Source organism: Taudactylus pleione, unplaced genomic scaffold (assembly GCF_031769625.1).
Source record: "Taudactylus pleione unplaced genomic scaffold, aTauple2 ptg000041l, whole genome shotgun sequence".
Taxonomy (NCBI): Eukaryota; Metazoa; Chordata; class Amphibia; order Anura; family Myobatrachidae; genus Taudactylus; species Taudactylus pleione.
Window position 1 is genome coordinate 46,606,272 of NW_028284443.1, and position 19,517 is coordinate 46,625,788.

Genomic DNA, 19,517 nt, shown 5'->3' on the forward strand with positions numbered 1-19,517 from the left:
CCGCTCCATTGTCTGCAATAACAAGAGGTGAGGTTTTTCGCTCACACCTTTTATGGAGAGTGCAAGCAAAAAGGAGCAAGGTTTCTCATGTCCAGATATCTGGGTTGTATTAGCTTGTATTAGTTTTTTTGTCTTTTACACAATTTTACACAACTATTTGTTTGTGTTGTCCTTTATAACACTTATAATAATTCATTAATCGCTATCATCACTTGTCGCATGATTTCAATCACTTTATTTTCTTCACAACATATCACCTAATTGCTGTTTACACTTTCTACACAAATCTATGAATAATAGAATTTATTTCAATATTTTTTTCGTGTTATGTTATCTATGTTCACAGTAATAAGAAAGAAATGGCGGCACTCCCAGCGACTATTTTCTTATTGCAAAAGTGCTAAATTTTAATTAGATGTTTCGGGCACATGCCAGTCATCAGGAATACAAACCAAGTGAACATAATACACATATATATATATATATATATATATATATATATATAATATATATAACAATAGGGCAATCATACCCTTAAAGTCACTCACCCACTGCTCGTCGATCGTCCTCGGTAACATGCGCCACAAGATCAGGGCGTCGCCGTTTGACGTCATAGTGCCGCGACGTCCCAGGATGAGGACGAATCCCAGCTTTACTGGTTGCCTTGGATACATAAACAAGTACAACACATTAAAATCATCAAGGAGCTTGCGATATAGAATATAATGCCTGTAAAGTAACTAAATTTACAAGAAACGTATAAATTCATAGCAGAATTGTTAGTTAGTACTTGTAAAATGTTATTACCAAAAAACAGTATTATAATAGTCCCTACTGACAACATCACCAACAAGTATGCAACTACGTAAGGAAATTAATGTAAAGTCATATTAAGATGTCAATTATTGGTAACCCATTATGAGATTACATTGCAACCCCATTGTCTCATTAAGTCCTATAGGGGATAATGTATCTAGTTTACTAATCCACCTACACTCAAGTTGCAGCAACTGTTTAGGTCTATTGCCACCCCTTATACTAGGGGAGACATGATTTATAATGCAAGACCGAATATCCGCAACCCCATGTCTGGCTAGCGAGCAACAGGTTATACCCCTTTCAGACATACAGCAAAAACCTGGGTTTTTGGTCGTGAACGTGCATCAACCCTGGTTTTTGCTATGTATGAACAGAAACGACCCGGGTCCACGACCCTGCTTTATACCAGGGTTTTTCCTGGGTGCAACCCAGGTAGCCTCTAGTGTGAATGCATCCAACCCAGGTATGTGTATGTAGATATGTATATATGCACATATATGTACAGTATGTGTGTGTGTACACTACCGTTCAAAAGTTTGGGGTCACCCAGACAATTTCGTGTTTTACATGAAAACTTACTTTTATTTATCAAATGAGTTGCAAAATGAATAGAACATATAGTCAAGACATTGGCAAGGTTAGAAATAATGATTTTTATTTGAAGTAATTTAATTTTGTCCTTCAAACTTTGCTTTCGTCAAAGAATGCTCCATTTGCAGCAATTGCAGACCTTTGGCGTTCTAGCTGTTAATTTGTTGAGGTAATCTGAAGAAATTTTACCCCACACTTCCTGAAGCACCTCCTACAAGTTGGATTGGCTTGTTGGACACTTCATGCGTACCATACGGTCAATCTACTCCCACAACAGCTCAATGGGGTTGAGATCTGGTGACTGCGCTGGCCACTCCATTACAGACAGAATACCAGCTGCCTGCTTCTTCCCTAAATAATTCTTGCATAATTTGGAGGTGTGCTTTGGGTCATTGTCCTGTTGGAGGTGGAAATTGGCTCCAATCAAGCGCTGTCCACAGGGTATGGCATGGCGTTGCAAAATGGCGTTATAGCCTTCCTTATTCAAAATCCCTTTTACCTTGTACAAATCTCCCACTTTACCAGCACCAAAGCAGCCCCAGGCACTCTTCCAGCATCTTTTCACTTGTTCTGCGTCTCACAAATGTTCTTCTGTGTGATCCAAACACCTCAAACTTTGATTAGTCTGTCCATAACACTTTTTTCCAATCGTCCTCTGTAGAATGTCTGTGTTCTTTTGCCCATATTAATATTTTCCTTTTATTGGCCAGTCTCAGATATGGCTTTTTCTTTGCCACGCTGCCTAGAAGGCCAGCATCCCGGAGTTGCCTCTTCACTGTAGACGTTGACACTGGCGTTTTTTGCGGGTACCATTTAATGATACACCACTTGAGATTTTGTGAGGTGTCTATTTCTCAAACTAGAGACTCTAATGTACTTGTCGTCTTGCACAGTTGTGCATCGGGGCCTCCCACTTCTATTTTTACTCTGGTTAGAGCTTCTTTGTGCTGTTCTCTGAAGGGAGTAGTACACACCGTTGCAGGAAATATTCAGTTTCTTGCCAATTTCTTGCATGGAATAGCCTTCATTTCTAAGAACAAGAATAGATTGTCGAGTTTCACATGCAAGTTCTCTTTTTCTGTCCATTTGGAGAGTATAATCGAACCCAAATGTGATGCTCCAGATACTCAACTAGCTAAAAGGAAGGCCAGATTTATAGCTTCTCTAATGAGCAAACCTGTTTTTCAGCTGTGCTAGCATAATTGCACAGGGGTTTTCAAGGGTTTTCTAATCATCCATTAGTCTTCTAACGCGCTTAGCAAACACAATGTAAAATTAAAAGATTGGAGTGATGGTTGCTGGAATTGGGCCTCTATACACCTATGTAGATATTTCTTTAAAAACCAGACATTTACAGCTAGTATAGTCATTTACCACATTAACAATGTATAGAGTGTATTTCTGATTAATGTTATCTTCATTGGAAAAAAAACAGTGCTTTTCTCTTTCAAAAATAAGGACATTTCTAAGTGACCCCAAACATTTGAACAGTAGTGTATATACATACAGTGTTCTCCCCATGCTGTTTTTTGCGGGCGCACCACCCGAAAAGAAACTGCTTCTGCCCGCCACTTCCCCCCACCCCACGGACCCTTTTGCAATGAATTCCAGGTGCTTAGTACATTCGGGAATGCAGTAAAACCCCCGAAAAACTGCATTTTCGGTGGTTTTACCATATTTTTACATTTAGTATTTCCCGCCCAGTATCTTGGAGCTGTATAAATTAAAAATCCTGTGGTGCCAGCACTAAATAACGTGATGCTGATTTCACTAGAGCAGCGATTTTCAACCTTCTAAACTCGAGGCACACTACACAAGATTTCAAAATTGCCAAGGCACACTATCCATCTATGCGGTGTGCGTGACCAATGAAAAGTCATAAACATTGGCTCCCACATAAAAATATACACACACATTTGCCTCCACAGGAATAAAACACACTAAATTGGCCTCCACAGGATTAAAACACACTACACTGGCCTCCACAGGATTAAAACACACTACAGTACAAGTGCGCTGAGCTGACTGCAGCGGCACACTAGAGTGCCACGGCACAGTGGTTGAAAAACGCTGCACTAGAGGGACCAGATTCTACAGACTTTGATTATGAAAAGACTGGGCCTCTAAGAAGAAGAGAATTAATATAAAAAAATGTATTTCGAGTTTAAATCATTATAAGATCATCAACATTTTAATATTGCGAAGGCTTCCACCCAGCTGGAAAAATTTTCCGGGGAGAACACTGCATACACACTGATCTATGTTTACCCAATTATGGGAATTATGCTGGAATAGACAGGTATAGTATTGATATGAAAATTATTTCTCTAACCTTTGAACACTTTAGTATAGATTTTGAAGGATGATATTTGGTAGTAGGGATTCCAGAGGATACTTCAATTATGGTGCACTATTCATTTTATCACAATTACAATAATTCATTACTGATTCATTACAATATTGTCTTCTTTCCCCTAAAATAAATATATATAATATATTTCGATTGTGCTTCTGTTTATTTTTCTCTTGGTATAGGGTAGAATTTTTATGTCCAAGATAATTCTCACCCTTATTATCAATATCTCTATCTACAGTGCAATGGCTCCTTTTAGTCTCCAGAATCAGCAGCAAATGGTAACAATAACCAAGGTTACATAGTATTTATTATGCTGTTAACGCTATCCTCAAGCAGAGGACTGTGTGTGGATATGCAATCACAACAGGATGTCCTAGCAGGGTTATTAATCTTCCTTTAAAACTGATATTCTTATTGACTTAACAAATGTGCAAATCCTCCAGTAATATTTATTAATCAATACTTACTACTGTCTTATCTATTCACTGGGATGATTATTTGAAACCAGACAGGTCACAATCTCCACGCTCCTTATGTGAGTGAGTGTGTTTGTTTATATACTCAGTCTACATTCAGTAGCACTTATTAGGGCTGGGACTTCTGTTTTATCAAGGTCTCCTTTGTTACTGGGCGGCTCCTTACTGAATGAAAATAGGGGCCGCCCTCTCTGTAGGACCGCTCACAAACTTGACGAGTGACTACCTGTACTTTCGGTTTAGTCCTGATTGGTCAGTGGGACGGCTCTGCAGAGATTGGCACAAAGAGCCGCCCATCATGTCCAGATGCCCTCTGATTGGGAGGACACCTCTACATACTCCCCGGTCTATTGGGGAACGCCGAGCTTCTGTGAACAAGCTCCTGGCGAAACGCTTGTCAGAACCACGGGGTTCCCTTGTGCGCACAAGGAACCCCACACCACACCGCACTACTACACCTCAGAATTGCAGTACAGGTATACTCTTTCCATCCTCTATGCTGTTTCTTTATTCCCGGTACTCTCATTAGACGAATATGTGTTGCCCTGCGCTGCATTATTGCATCAGGGTTATCATTCCAATCAGTAGTCTAATAGCAGATACTGATGATACACTAATTCTCCGGAGCTAAGTGACCGTGACTCTCATTCCTTGCTCTGATGCCAACAGGCAAAACAGGGAAAATCAGATCACCTGTCACTGTAATTGCACGGTCCTGATTTTCTATCTTACCTAGGAGGGCGTTTTACCTAGGAATTAATCCAATATAGTTAAGAACTCGAACACGAACTTTATATCTGTGTGATGTCAGAATATACTCTGTGGATGAAGTATGTATGTTTCTATGTAAATACTGATTATACCACTTTCAGAATGGAAAAAGCCTAAATCACGGCTTTTACCCGGCATTTGCGTGCCTGGTTGTTTTGCCAGTCCTTGCCTGTACCCTCCTTCAGACGGAAATGCAAATTACCGGGTCAAACCTTTCAACCCGGTAATTTGCTGATTAACATGGGGCGAAATGCATAGAGGATGGTGACGCTGTGACATAAGCACTTTATCCGGCTGGGTTGAGCCAATTTGAGATAAGCAAACTTTAAAGATTTGCTTATCTTTAAAGATATATATTTTTTTATTACACAAACTGAAGTGCCAAAAGTCATGGGATGGATGCCTAATATCACGTAGGACCTCCTCTAACCTGGCAAAGTGCAGCAACTTGAAGTAGCATCGATTCCACAAGTGGATGGAAGACCAATGGAGAGATGTTGACCCATGCAGTCTGGAACAATTAGACATATCTGTGAGTGTCAAAAGTATGTGAACCTTTAGGCTTAGCAGATATTTTGTAGGTGAAATTAGAGTCAGGTATTTTCAATCTATGGGATGACAATCAGGTGTGACTGGACAACCTGTCTTTTCAAAAGAACAGGGATCTATCAAAGTCTTATGTGCACAACACATGTTTGTGGAAGTGTATCATGCCACGAACAAAGGAGTTTTCTGAGGACCTCAGAAGGAGAGTTGTTGATGCTCATCAGGCTGGAAAAGGTTACAAAACCATCTCTAAAGAGTTTAGACTTCGCCAATCAACAGTCAGACAGATTGTGTACAAATGGAGGAAATTCCAGACCATTATTACCCTCCAAAGGAGAGATGGTGATAGCGCAAACTGTGTTAAATTATTTATATAGAGAGTGGATATACAGTGTGTGTAAAGGGGATCACACTTTATTAACCTATCACAAGGCAGATGTATGTAAAAAAACATATATTTAATAAAAATACATAGAATCAACATTACATATTAAATAAATACTGTCAATAATAAATAACTCCTATGTTATGGAAAAAAAATGACAAAGTATGTACTGGGATTGATGCAGACAGTAAAAATTAAAAGATCAGTGGATTAGTTGTAAATCAGCATATAAGAAATGATTAGTGAATCCCAAATAGGGAAATATGAGAGTACTCGAGAACGTCACTGTATGAATTCAAGGTTGCCTAACCTGCAGATTTGGTGTGATTAATGGTCCGTGTCTCACGCTGTATAGGATAAGCTTTAATTTCTCCCCATTATGGATACCTATTTAAAACCTCTATGCAATCCTGTCTATACCTTCTAAAATCCTGCCTATACCTTTTAATAATTGTCGCTATTTAGCGTAATGAGTCGCACAAGAAATAAATGCTTTCAGACTTTGAGCGTGGTTCCAAAGCACAAAAAGTTATTATTCAATATAAAAACAGATGGTTACACGCTGTGATCTAAAGACAATTAGCGCAAATAAATCATACAGATCCAAGGTACAGTTGTTACATACGCACGCGCTCTGCTCCCAGATACCGTCATCAGTATAGAAACCTCCGTCAACAGCTTGTATTAGCTTGTATTACTCACAGGAAAATCTCAATTATGCCCAACTATACAGGATGCCGACTGTCGAAATGCCGACTGCCGGCTTCGCGACTGGCAAATCCCGGCAGGGTACTAATGACTTGCTTCGAAATCCCAACGCCTGTCATTATACCTATGCGGGGAGCCCGACGGCCGGCATACCGCACAAAGGTAAGCTGGGCGGTGGGCGCGGAGAGCCATGGGGGGGAGGGTTAGGGGAAGGGGGGTTGGGGTTAGGCGCCCCCGGGGGGGATGTTAGGGTTAGGCACCCCCCCTCCCCCCCATAGGTTTAGGCTGCAGGGCCGGAGGGGTTATGTTTAGGCACCAGGGGGGAAGTTTAGGCACCCCTAAAGGAGGGTTAGGGGGAGGAGTAGGGTTAGTAAATACTTTACTTTTTAGCTGTTGGGATCTTCACTGCTGCCGGTCTTCCAGTGTTAGGATTTGAACCGCCGGACATAGATCCGCCAGTATTTCATACCGATCCCAACTATACTGTATACGAATTGCAATCTGGCACAGCTATCTGATATATACATGCACTTCTTTTATTATTTGCCAAATGCGTTTAATACTTTGGTAAACCAATATGCCGTCAGACTGAGGGATCTTATAAGGCACATTTTTCTGGTCCAGGGCCCTGTGTTAATAGGCTCCTTAGCCGTTAAGTCAATTGCTCAATAATGTTTTCACTATTTCATTAGGCTGAAAAATCAAAACAAACCCATCAGAGAGATAGCAAAAACATTAGGTGTGGCCAAATCAACTGTTTGGAACAGTCTTAAAAAGAAAGAATGCACCGGAGAGCTCAGCAACACCAAAAGACTCGGAAGACCACGGAACACAACTGTGGTGGATGGCAGAATAATTATTTCCCTGGTGAAGAAAAACCCCTTCACAACAGTTGGCCAAATCAAGAACACTCTCCAGGAGGTAGGTGTATACGTGTCAAAGTCAACAATCAAGAGAAGACTTCACAAGAGTGAATATAGAGGTTTTCACCACAAGATGTAAACCATTGGTGAGCCTCAAAAACAGGAAGACCAGATTAGAGTTTGCCGAACAACATCTAAAAAAACCATTACAATTCTGGAACAACATCCTATGGACAGATGAGACAAAGATCAACTTGTACCAGAGTGATGGGAAGAGAAGAGTATGGAGAAGGAAAGGAACTGCTCATGAACCAAAACATACCACCTCATCAGTGAAGCATGGTGGTGGTAGTGTCATGGCGTGGGCATGTATGGCTGCCAATGGAACTGGTTCCCTTGTATTTATTGATGATGTGACTGCTGACAAAAGCAGCAGAATGAATTCTGAAGTGTTTTGGGCAATATTATATGCTCATATTCAGTCAAATGCTTCAGAACTCATTGGACGGCGCTTCACAGTGCAGATGGACAATGACCTGAAGCATACTGCAAAAGCAACCAAAGAGTTTAAGGCTAAAAAGTGGAATGTTATGCAATGGCCAAGTCAATCACCTGACCTGAATCCGATTGAGCATGCATTTCACTTGATGAAGACAAAACTGAAGGGAAAATGCCCCAAGAACAAGCAGGAACTGAAGACATTTGCAGTAGACGCCTTGCAGAGCATCACCAGGGATGAAACCCAGCATCTGGTGATGTCTATGCGTTCCAGACTTCCGGCTGTAATTGCCTGCAAAGGATTTGCAACAAAGTATTAAAAAGTGAAAGTTAGATTTAGGAATGTTTAGTTGTCCCATTACTTTTGGCCCCTTAAAAAGTGGGAGGCACATATAGAAACCGTTGTAATTCCTACACCGTTCACCTGATTTGGATGTAATTACCCTCAAATTAAATCTGAAAGTCTGCAATTAAATCACATCTTGTTTGTTTAATTTCAAAGCCATTGTGGTGGTGAATAGAGGCCAAAATATGAAAATTCTGTCAATGTCCCAATATTTATGCACCTGACTGTATGTACACAAATTATGGTTGAGCCACACAATTATTGAAAATATTGCATAAAATTACCTGCAGGCTGTGTGTATAAGGTGTATAAAAAGCATAAATGCATTCTGTGTTTAGATATGGGTTCCATTCCCAAGATATTTCATAATGGTATGAAGATATTCCAAAATACAGAATATTCCGATATCCAAAATACCCCTGATCCCAAGCATTTTGAATATGGGAGACTCAACCTGTACAAGATTTTGTTTTGCCTGAAAAGACTCCTTATTGGAAATCAACCAAAGCAATTTGTACAAGGCCGGCATTCTTGATGTCAGTAATGTGGTGAATACCAAAATGAATCTTGCAATACCTTTTAAGAGAACAAAATCACTCATATCTGCTCATCTTGTTGCCTAAAACAAAAATAAACTTGTATGTATGTAATAAAAAATATATAACAAACCAGGTAAGTGATTTATTTTAAGAACCTTTCAGATGAGCACATGATTTGCTGACCAGCACGATTTCAGACAGATATGTGATCCCATGTCCAGATTGTTTGTAGCAAATTTGATTGAAAGTAAAAACAGCTCAAAGCTGAAATGCCGGTGGCTTTTCAAATAAGGGACAACGTTTTCAATGTTTTAAGCAGCATAGTGTATATTTTATAGTTCACGATACACCTGTAGCCGTTCCAAGCGTTATGCTCCAGTCCACGTCCTTGTTATGTGTTTGTTTTACTCCATATCTGTTCCTGCCATTGTATTATGAATGAATTGCTCTGATAGTTCTCATTCCCGAGCAGGTTCTCCTGCAGTCCTGATACTGCTCTGTGTTTCTGTACCATTACTTTGTTTTTCCTATTCTTTCTGAGAGGAAATGGAAACCGCATTAAGGAGGGAAGCCACATACCACAATATATATTACCTATGTGTCTAGCTCTTTCTCCATTAGTTCAGAAGAGGCCGGTTCCCACACACTGGGTTACACTGTAGCCACCTATCACATTATTCCCAGGGAAGTAATCCCTGCATGTATGTCAGTGAGACGGGAAGTCCAGAGAAATCTGGAACATCCTGTTCATTTTATTGCTGGGTGGCATTTGGTGAACAGCATCTTATATATAAGAAAATTCACAATGAAGGGTTTAGTGTTATGTATTTTAGGTTTTAATAGAAGATTCTCCTTTTTAAAAAAGGTGGTTTTATAATGTCGCTGTGTACAGTATGAGACATAAGTAATGTGTCTCAGTGAGCTAAGACCCAAAACCCTACAGTTAAAGGAAAAAAAATATTCTGAAAGTATTTTCTGTTTTTCAGACATTTGAAGCCAATGACCTGTATCAAGGGCAGAACTTCAACAAGGTGCTGAATTCCTTAGTCCTTCTGAATAAAGTCACAGCAGGTATGTGCGAGCTGTCAGACCGGGCTTATTGCAGCCACTTATACTGTATGCTTGTCTACTGTGGAGCAATATATTGCATTAGTAACAGGTACTTTCCAGATATTGCGTATAATACTGATGGCAATGAAGTTCCTTTTGTCATTATTTATATAACATATAATATTAATCGTCCTGACTGAAACGTCGAACGCAGACCTGTCGGAGTCATAAGTCTCATTCATTAGGTCCTGTGAGAGCCGCTGTTCTTCCATATGTATGTCTCGGTGTTTTAACCATCAGAGGGCACCCAGGCAAATATCCTTCATGCTGTGGCGTGCCGGCATTATATATATATATATATATATATATATATATATATATGTATGTATATGTATTTACTTTAGCCGTGCTGATTATCGCAGTATGTTCTGTGTAAGCCTTCATTGGTCTTGCAGACCAGTACATCTGTTTTTTTTTGTTTTGTTTTTTTAGAAGAAAAATAATTTTCTTTTTAGCAAAATAAAGAAATAGAATATATTTAATATTGGCTGTTAAAAGTATACATTGAGCAGCAAAAAATAAAAACTGACAAAACATCTATTGACCGATAAAGGGGCATATTCCCGCAGCTATTTGCCGCGCCGTACCTATTCAATTAGCGGGGATTCCTTGCAGTCCCCACAGTCGGACTTTACCTCGCAGCTCATGGAGGCGCGAGGTAAAATCCACGTAATGACCACCAAATCGGGCTGGCGCACGGGTAAACCAAACCATTGATTCTACAGTTTACGCGGAATCAGTGTGTTTTCGTGTGTGAGTCCTGATTTTTCGGCGCGGGAATAAGACTATTTTATTGAATAGCTTTTCCCCGCACCACGGGGATTTTGGCTGGCAATTAGTCGTGGGGTAAACCCCGCGCCTAGTTGAATACCCTCTTATGAGAGCATGAATAGAGGGAAAATGCATGTTCTGTGCACGCTCCATTCAAATTTACTCAGTCTTGTATGAACTCTTTGAACACTTGTTTATTCTGCATTTATGGCCTAACCTAAAAGCAGCAAGCCTGGTCTGTGATGCATCTTGAGAGTCAACAGTTGTTGGAGCGTGTTCTGTGGAGCTCAGAGAATTTGTTTTAGAAAAAGTGAGATCACTGAATAATGGTTAATTCCTCTCAAAAATGAAATTGTATATTTATAATCATTGTTATATGAAATCGGAATTCAGAACCTTTTTTCATTTAATTCAGTGCGTTTCACCATGTTTATTTTGTTTGTCAATAAGGCGCAGTATTTAGCAAAATGATTAAAGTGGAGGCACCCTTTGAAAAGATGATTTATTTTTCTGTAATCCTTATTGCTAGTTAAATTTTCTGTATTAATACGTTTGCATCTGTAAATACATCTGATGTACACAGTAAAGCATGAATTTGCTGGTCTCTCACCTCAGAATTCTCAATATATTTACAAAGTATTTACCAGCCTGTTTGCCCTATAATTTATTAATAATGTATTGGAAAACAAGGATCGTACCTATTTTTGTTCTCCATTGTATTTGCCTCCTGCATTCTCATCCTCCAGCTGCTTCCTCTATATATACAGGAGGTTCTTGCCACTAACATTAAACAAGGAGTACGCAAGCCCGGATCGGACATCCTGTTCATCTCCGTCCCCAGAGAAAATGGCCTATCTTTCTAAGCACGTACAAGTATGACTTGATGGCCTTACTCTGCTGGTTAGTGTAGATAGTGAGGAACTTATGCTGGCCATACACTGTGTGATGCACCGTGTAGTGCGACTGCCGATCTGTGATCCGTCAGCAGATGGATCGTGCTGTCATTGCCAGCATTCGTGCTGTCCCCGCAGACCGCACGATATGCCGGCTCCCTGCTCCACCATTTGATTGGAATCGTACATCGCATCCCAGGTCAGATGATTTTGCAGGAAGATCTGGGGATGCGATGTACGACCCGCAGGAGCGCGCAGCACGATATCAGGTACGATATCGTGCCCATACACTGCACGATATAGCACGTATATCGTGCCGTGTATGGCCACCTTATATCTATACCTTGATCAACCTGAGTGGGCTCACTTCGCCAATCCTGGGGTATAGGGATTCCCTCACACTGTGAGTAACCTCCTGTTAAGGACTCCTCTCTCTACGTCGCAGGAGGTTAACGTACTGCCACTATTCCGCTTCTACACTGGCACCTGGTACCACTTCTTCCAAGTTCGTACACCCGCTTACTTCTGGGTATGTGTGGTCACGCTGCTGAATTGCCTTATTGGTTGGTGTATGGTTAATTCCCCAATGGCCACTTACTGTGGATCTGTGCTGTGCTTGGCAGCGAGCAGAGTGCTTGAGCTTGTAGACATGGGGGTCAACTGCAGGACAGCTGAAGGATGGATTTTGAACTTATCAGGTAGTCACTGGATACATGAAAGGATACCATTGCTAGAGGCAAAGACAGGGGGAAAGACAAATAATGTCTATGTTGGGGCACTCTTAAATATATAAAGAAAATACTGCGCTGGTGTGTCTCTGTCAGAAAATCTCAATCGATTTGGTCAATATATACTCACACATAAATTTATTAGAAATAGACACAAATACATACATATAACACTACAATGACAATAATTGAACCTCAAATTGCCTAATCTGTGGAAGGCTAATATAATGACACTAATATTGTGTACCATATGAATGTCCAAAAAAGGTAATAAAATAGCAATGTCCCAAGTGTATAAAATTGCTACACACGGATTTATAACCGTGATATGGAAAGAAATCCAGCACTTGATGAAATAAGTGAATCATGCAATGAAACAGTCCTGGCCCGCAAATGTTGAAGGAAAAAAGGAGATCAGGATAGCACCTGTTTGGATAATTGTGACCCACTTGTAGCTTAATGAACGGAGCCCCAAACAGGGGATTTTACTCACGGAGCGTCTCTGGCTCAAAGCTTTACATAAGCTGGGTGAAGTGGCACGCTGAGTCTCCTTAGAATGCCTGCAGCGGTCTCGCTCTCTCTGCTGGCGGAGGGGAAACGAGCGGCCTCCGTGTCAAGCCAAACTGTGCAATTCGGGAGTCTCCACGTGATCCGCCGCACCTGCGGCTGTGATGGTAATCAGGTAAGTATAGAAGACAGCGTCCGGTCTCAGTAGTGGCTCAGTAATGGCTGGGAGGACTTGTAATGTAAAAAATCCAAATGATCTCCAGTACTTCCAATAGCAGGTATCAAGATCTCTTCATTAGTTATACACATGGGTAGTAAATGTATATATGTATTTATGCAGATATGTGTATATATGTGTGTGTGTGATGTTCTTGATAAATAGGGATGATTGTTCCTTGAACTTCTATGGAATAATATTCCATTTATTAATTTAAATTTATGAGTTAATAGTTTTAGTTTTAAGATCACTTCTTTATATATATATATATATATATATATATATTTTTTTATTTTATTATTTATTTTTATATTATTATTATTTATTTTCTCCGTCATATTTTTGTCAGAATATCAATAATCTGTACTTATTTTTATTAATTAACTAATTTTGTGTATCAGAATGTATGTTTTATGTATTAATATATTGATTTGAACTAATTATAGACTGCGATAAATTGTTGAGACTATAAAAGGTTAAATGAAATCAGTAGGATGCATAAAATGGCTATAGGTTGAAAGGGTTAATTTTGATTAACCAATGAAAGAGATGACCCCTCTATTTAAATCGTATCCATATGATGAATTATCCAGCTTGATAAAGGCCATTGCCGAAACGCGTTGCTGCTTACCTCATTTTAATTAATTTATCCAGCATCTTGATACCTGCTATTGGAAGTACTGGAGATCATTTGGATTTTTTACATTACAAGTCCTCCCAGCCATTACTGAGACCGGACGCTGTCTTCTATACTTACCTGATTACCATCACAGCCGCTGGTGCGGCGGATCACGTGGAGACTCCCGACTTGCACAGTTTGGCTTGACACGGAGGCCGCTCATTTCCCCTCCGCCGGCGGAGAGAGTGAGAGAGCGAGACCGCTGCAGGCATTCTAAGGAGACTCAGCCTGCCACTTCACCCAGCTTATGTGAAGCTTTGAGCCAGAGACGCTCCGTGAGTAAAATCCCCTGTTTGGGGCTCCGTTCATTAAGCTACAAGTGGGTCAAAATTATCCAAACAGGTGCTATCCTGATCTCCTTTTTTCCTTCAACATTTGCGGGCCAGGACTGTTTCATTGCATGATTCACTTATTTCATCAAGTGCTGGATTTCTTTCCATATCACGGTTATAAATCCGTGTGTAGCAATTTTATACACTTGGGACATTCATATGGTACACAATATTAGTGTCATTATATTAGCCTTCCACAGATTAGGTAATTTGAGGTTCAATTATTGTCATTGTATAGTGTTATATGTATGTATTTGTGTCTATTTCTAATAAATTTATGTGTGAGTATATATTGACCAAATCGATTGAGATTTTCTGACAGAGACACACCAGTGCAGTATTCTCTCTTTATAATTTTCCTGTGTTTTTGAGGTTTGGCATACCTTTTACTGCTGCAGGGTGTCTCCAATTCAACAGATCCACACAGTTCCAGTAATTTTTACACTTTTATTGCACACTTTAATATGATGTAATAGCCGTAATGTAATGATATGAAAAAGACTATAAAACTTAACCTTTAATAAAGAACCTTAAAAGAAAAAGAAAGGGAATCTAGAAATACACTGGGTATGCAAATGAATAAACAATTAACTAATCATCCTAGTCAAGGAGTTAGTTATGATAAAATGTACAAATCAATCATAAAGATATGTCCAGTGAAATCCATAACAATTGACGTACACACTTAACACATATACATATGTCATCTAATCGAAATGATGATAATCAAACTCGTGGTACTTAAACTATATCAACAAATGCTAGTCACAAGAAGACATCTATTGTGATACATATAATGACTGTTGCACAACAAATATCAAAATATATCATAAGGATCTGACCAATCCACCTGGTAGGCCAATAGTATAAGGAAATGGAGGACTTTTGGAAAAAGCAAGTTGTTTCCTTGATGTACACTTACGACATCACGTTCTTAGTTTACCATCATACATCAGGGATACAACTGACGTTCTCAAAAAGATACATGATGTCACATTGGAGGACACACACCTCCTTGTTAGCTTGGATGTTGAATCCCTCTACATTTCCATTATAGACAACATAGGGATACAAGCTGTCAGATATTTTCTGACAATGGAAGGTATAGGGAATTTTCAAGAATTCCTGTTGGTACTTCTAGATTTTGTTACATAACAATTATTTTCTATTTAATAATCGCTTCCACATCCAAAAGAGGGGGACGGCGATGGGGGCAGCGTGTGCACCCACATACGCCAACCTCTTCCTGGGTTGGTGGGAGCATGGACATGTCTTTCAAGACGGTAATGACACCCATACCCAACATATAATACTATGGATGTGTTATATTTATGACATCCTGTTGATTTGGGATGGCTCGCAGAAAGAACTGAATGATTTTGTCACTCATCTGAACAACAACAATGTGAACCTGAATCTAACATACAACTGCAGTTTTCACAGCATTGCCTTTTTGGACCTCAGAATTTTCAGAGGAACCAATAATGAAATCTGTACGGAGATATACAGGAAAGAAACATCCACTAACAGTTTATTACATAGGAACAGCTTCCATTTCCCTCCAACGTTGAAAAACATCCCAAAAGGAGAGTTCCTCAGACTCAGACGTAACTGCTCAGAAGAAGAGTCCTTTGATGTCCAGAGTAAAGATCTAACTTGGAGATTACAAGAACGAGGATATAGCAAGCGTCTGATAAAAACAGCAAAGAATGAAGTTCTCAGAACTGGTAGAGAATCTCTTATATTTGGTCAGCAACCCAAGAAAGAAAATACTAATATCATCAGATTCATTGGAGATTTCTGTAATAATTGGAAGGATGTGAGGGATATAGTACAAAAACATTGGCGTATCCTACACACAGATGACGATTTGGCCAAAAGTTTGGAAGAAAAAGTGAGATTGGGTGCCCTCCGCCAACTCATGTACAAAGATCAATTAGTTAAAAGTCACTTTATTCAGACTCCTAACAAAATCCCCTCTACCACGGGCACTCATCCTTGTGGGAACTGTAAAATATGTCCACATATGCTTAATATCACGACTATCACAGATAAGTTTGGCCAAAAACACACAATCAAAGATCTCTTCAACTTTAAAACCACAAACGTAATTTACTGTATCACTTGTATTTGCAATATTAAATATATCGGGATGACCACGAGAATGTTGAAAATCAGAACTCTCGAGCATCTAGGCAATATACGTAACGCTTAAATAGATTTACAAAGAATGAAGCAACTTATGTCAGTGGCGAGACACTTTCATCTTAAACACTCCGGACGGGAAAAAGACCTTAAAGTGTCCTGCCTAGAGAAAATCAGGTTGGGCTTAAGAGGTGGTGACCTCAGCAGGGCCCTCCAAAAGAAGGAGTGAGTGGATTTTCAAGATAGGAACATTAGTACCTAGAGGCTTGAATGAGAGGATCAATTATAGTGTGTTTATCACGGACTGAGAAATACGTCCTTGGTCAGTTTTAAGACAGGTTTCTTATATCCCTTGGTATGTGAATTTTGGTCCATACACGCACACTACCCTCTTTTCTCTCCTCACATATTGATTTGTGTTTGTCCATTTCTTCTATTTTTGTTCTTTCGCACAAACCTTAACACATATTACCTTGCACTACAGGCCTAATGAGAGCATTAATAATAGTGTGTTTATCACGGACTGATTAAATACATCCTTGATTATCTCCAGACATGTCCCTTTATCTCTTCGTACTGGAGTCTCTTTTCACATTTGCACACTACCTTTCTTTTTCTTCACACATCTGTCCACAATTTTCTATGTTCTCCAGTTTTTCTTTTTCAAATTTTTACACACATACTACTTTCACTACACAACATCTTCAAATTTTCTTTTGTTTTGTTTTATAACCTTCAGTATTTATTCATATCTCACTTCTGAGCAACTCTGCTCCATATTATAGTAAACTTATTTATACAGTTACTTCACTGATCCCTCTTCACTTACCTTATTTTCTTAGGTTCACATATTTTATCTATTTTTTCACTTACCTTTACTTTATTATTTTTCACTATGTTTATTTCTCATATATTTTCTTTATTTATTATTAATATTTATTATTCTTCGTATATTTTTATCATTAATCATTTGTTATATTTTTCATAGATTTACTGTCATTAATATTTTTTCTAATTCAATATTAAGTTCATTTCCTTCTACTAATTTTACATATATATCTATATCTTTCAGTATTATCATTTCTAACAATACTGTGTTTCTAGTAATTTTTCCTATATATATATATATCTCTCCAATTCTACCCCTCTAGTGTACTGGGTTCATTCTCCATTATTGATGATGATCCTCCCACATTACTTTCCAAGTATTACGAGTTATTTATCTTAGTATTACATACCTAAAGACAGCTTGTTTTTTGGAACAGCCCTGCATACGAAGCGCTGGTTGTTTACTTATGTTAATTCCCTCCTGTCATAATACTCTCTCCTCCCATCATCCTCATAGGTTTATTAACCTGCTTATATTTTATTGGCTGCTGGCGCAGTCACTCCAAACTAATGGCAAGGTGATTGGTCACTTAACAGCTTAAACAGGAGACACTGCAAAACTCCAGCGATCAGGTGACCAAGCCCTCCGGCGAAACGCGCGTCCTATCGTTTGTAGCCTGCATGCTGCCCTCCACACATTTGTGCTGCTCACTACCTTCCAGACCACAGGTACCTATCTGTCTCTCTACCGCGCCGATGCACTGAGAACATCGGCGGGTGACTCCCCCTGCAATACCTGATGGTAACAGGGGAGAGACACAGCTGACATCTCTGCTGTCAGCGGCATCACTTTTCTTTCTCCTATGACCCTGGTGGCTACTCCTCTTCACGTCTCCCGTTTCATATAGACTGGGGATATTGGAGGGGCCCCCGCTTCTTCATGATCACAGGACTTACTTCCTCTTTTTCCCATTATACATCTCTCTCTCTCTCTCTCTCTCTCTCTCTCTCTCTCTCTCTCTCTCTCTCTCTCTCTCTCTCATTCATATATATATATATATATATATATATATAATATATATATATGTGTGTGTGCCCGTTATTTTCCCAGCACCAGTAGTACAAATATATAGCCCTATTTTCTGGTGTCAATATTAAATATTTTATACCAGCAGGAACTATCAGCTCAATTTATGAGACCATTTAATTCTCAGGTGCAGACTGGATTTATCATAGCACACATCTCCATGTCTTCTTTATCCCTCTAACAAGCTCTCTCATCTGGGTTTCTTTTCTGTCACTCCCTCTGCAATGCACTTTGTATCAGAGGAGAGTTACATTTAGATATCCCAGAAAGCAGAAGCGTTGCCTTTCTCTTCACCTGGGACCAACGCATCAGACACACTCTCATCCCCTGTCTGATATAGACAGGTGACAGCAGAAGTGTATAGGTGCAATTCCATCCCAGGTCTTACTTTCTTCTTCTGGTTTAGGTTATCAACATGTGTTAATGGGATCACAGATATCTGTTTTCAAATCAATGTATGGATTAAGAGTACATTAATTATCCAATATTATTCCAATATTACAGATGATCCCTATATTCAGCCCTTTACATACTACTTCTCTGTGTGGTATCATTTCAATTGATCTATACAAATTTGTCTATTGAGGGTCGCATCAGTAATATTTTGCCTTATGATATATTTTGATATTTGTTGTGTAACAGACTCATTATATGTATCACAATAGATGTCTTCATTTGTTGATATATTTTAAGTACCACGAGTTTGATTGTCATAATTTTGATTAGATGACTTATATGTATATGTGTTAAGTGTGTACGTCAATTGTTATGGATTTCACTGGACATATCTTTATGATTGATTTGTACATTTTATCCTAAATAACTCCTTGACTAGGATGATTAGTTAACTGTTTATTCATTTGTATACCGAGTGTATTTCTAGATTCCCTTTCTTTTTCTTTTAAGGTTCTTTATTAAAGGTTAAGTTTTATAGTCTTTTTCATATCATTACATTACGGCTATTAAATCATATTTAAGAGTGCCCCAACATAGACGTTAGTTGTCTTTCCCCCTGCCTTTGCCTCTAGCAAAGGTATCCTTTCATGTGTTCTGCACAAAGTCTAGGGGTGCACCACCAACCATTCATTATCTAGGATTGTCCAAGCAATTAACCTGTATGTTGGTTCTTATAATCATCTACTGATTATTCTTTGACAACTACAAGATTTATTACTAGTGCGGACTCATCTTCATCCTTTTCCTTAGTCACTGGATACTAGCTGATGCAAGCGTCTTGAGGCAAGATAATGAAACCTATATAAATGAACAGGCATTTTATATAAGTTAGAATACAGGTTGAGTCTCCAATATCCAAAATGCTT

The 19,517-nt window shown here is 39.2% G+C and overlaps 1 protein-coding gene across 3 annotated transcripts in view; it reads left to right on the forward strand.

Annotated features, from left to right (window-relative positions):
• Window positions 1-19,517, forward strand: part of ARHGEF7 (Rho guanine nucleotide exchange factor 7) — a 170,823-nt gene that overhangs the window by 24,392 nt on the left and 126,914 nt on the right. For all 3 annotated transcript variants that reach the window (XM_088458453.1, XM_088458462.1, XM_088458469.1), the window contains exon 3: window positions 9,885-9,969. In XM_088458453.1, the coding sequence (XP_088314579.1) occupies window positions 9,885-9,969 (85 nt within the window). The remainder of the gene's footprint in view (window positions 1-9,884; window positions 9,970-19,517) is intronic.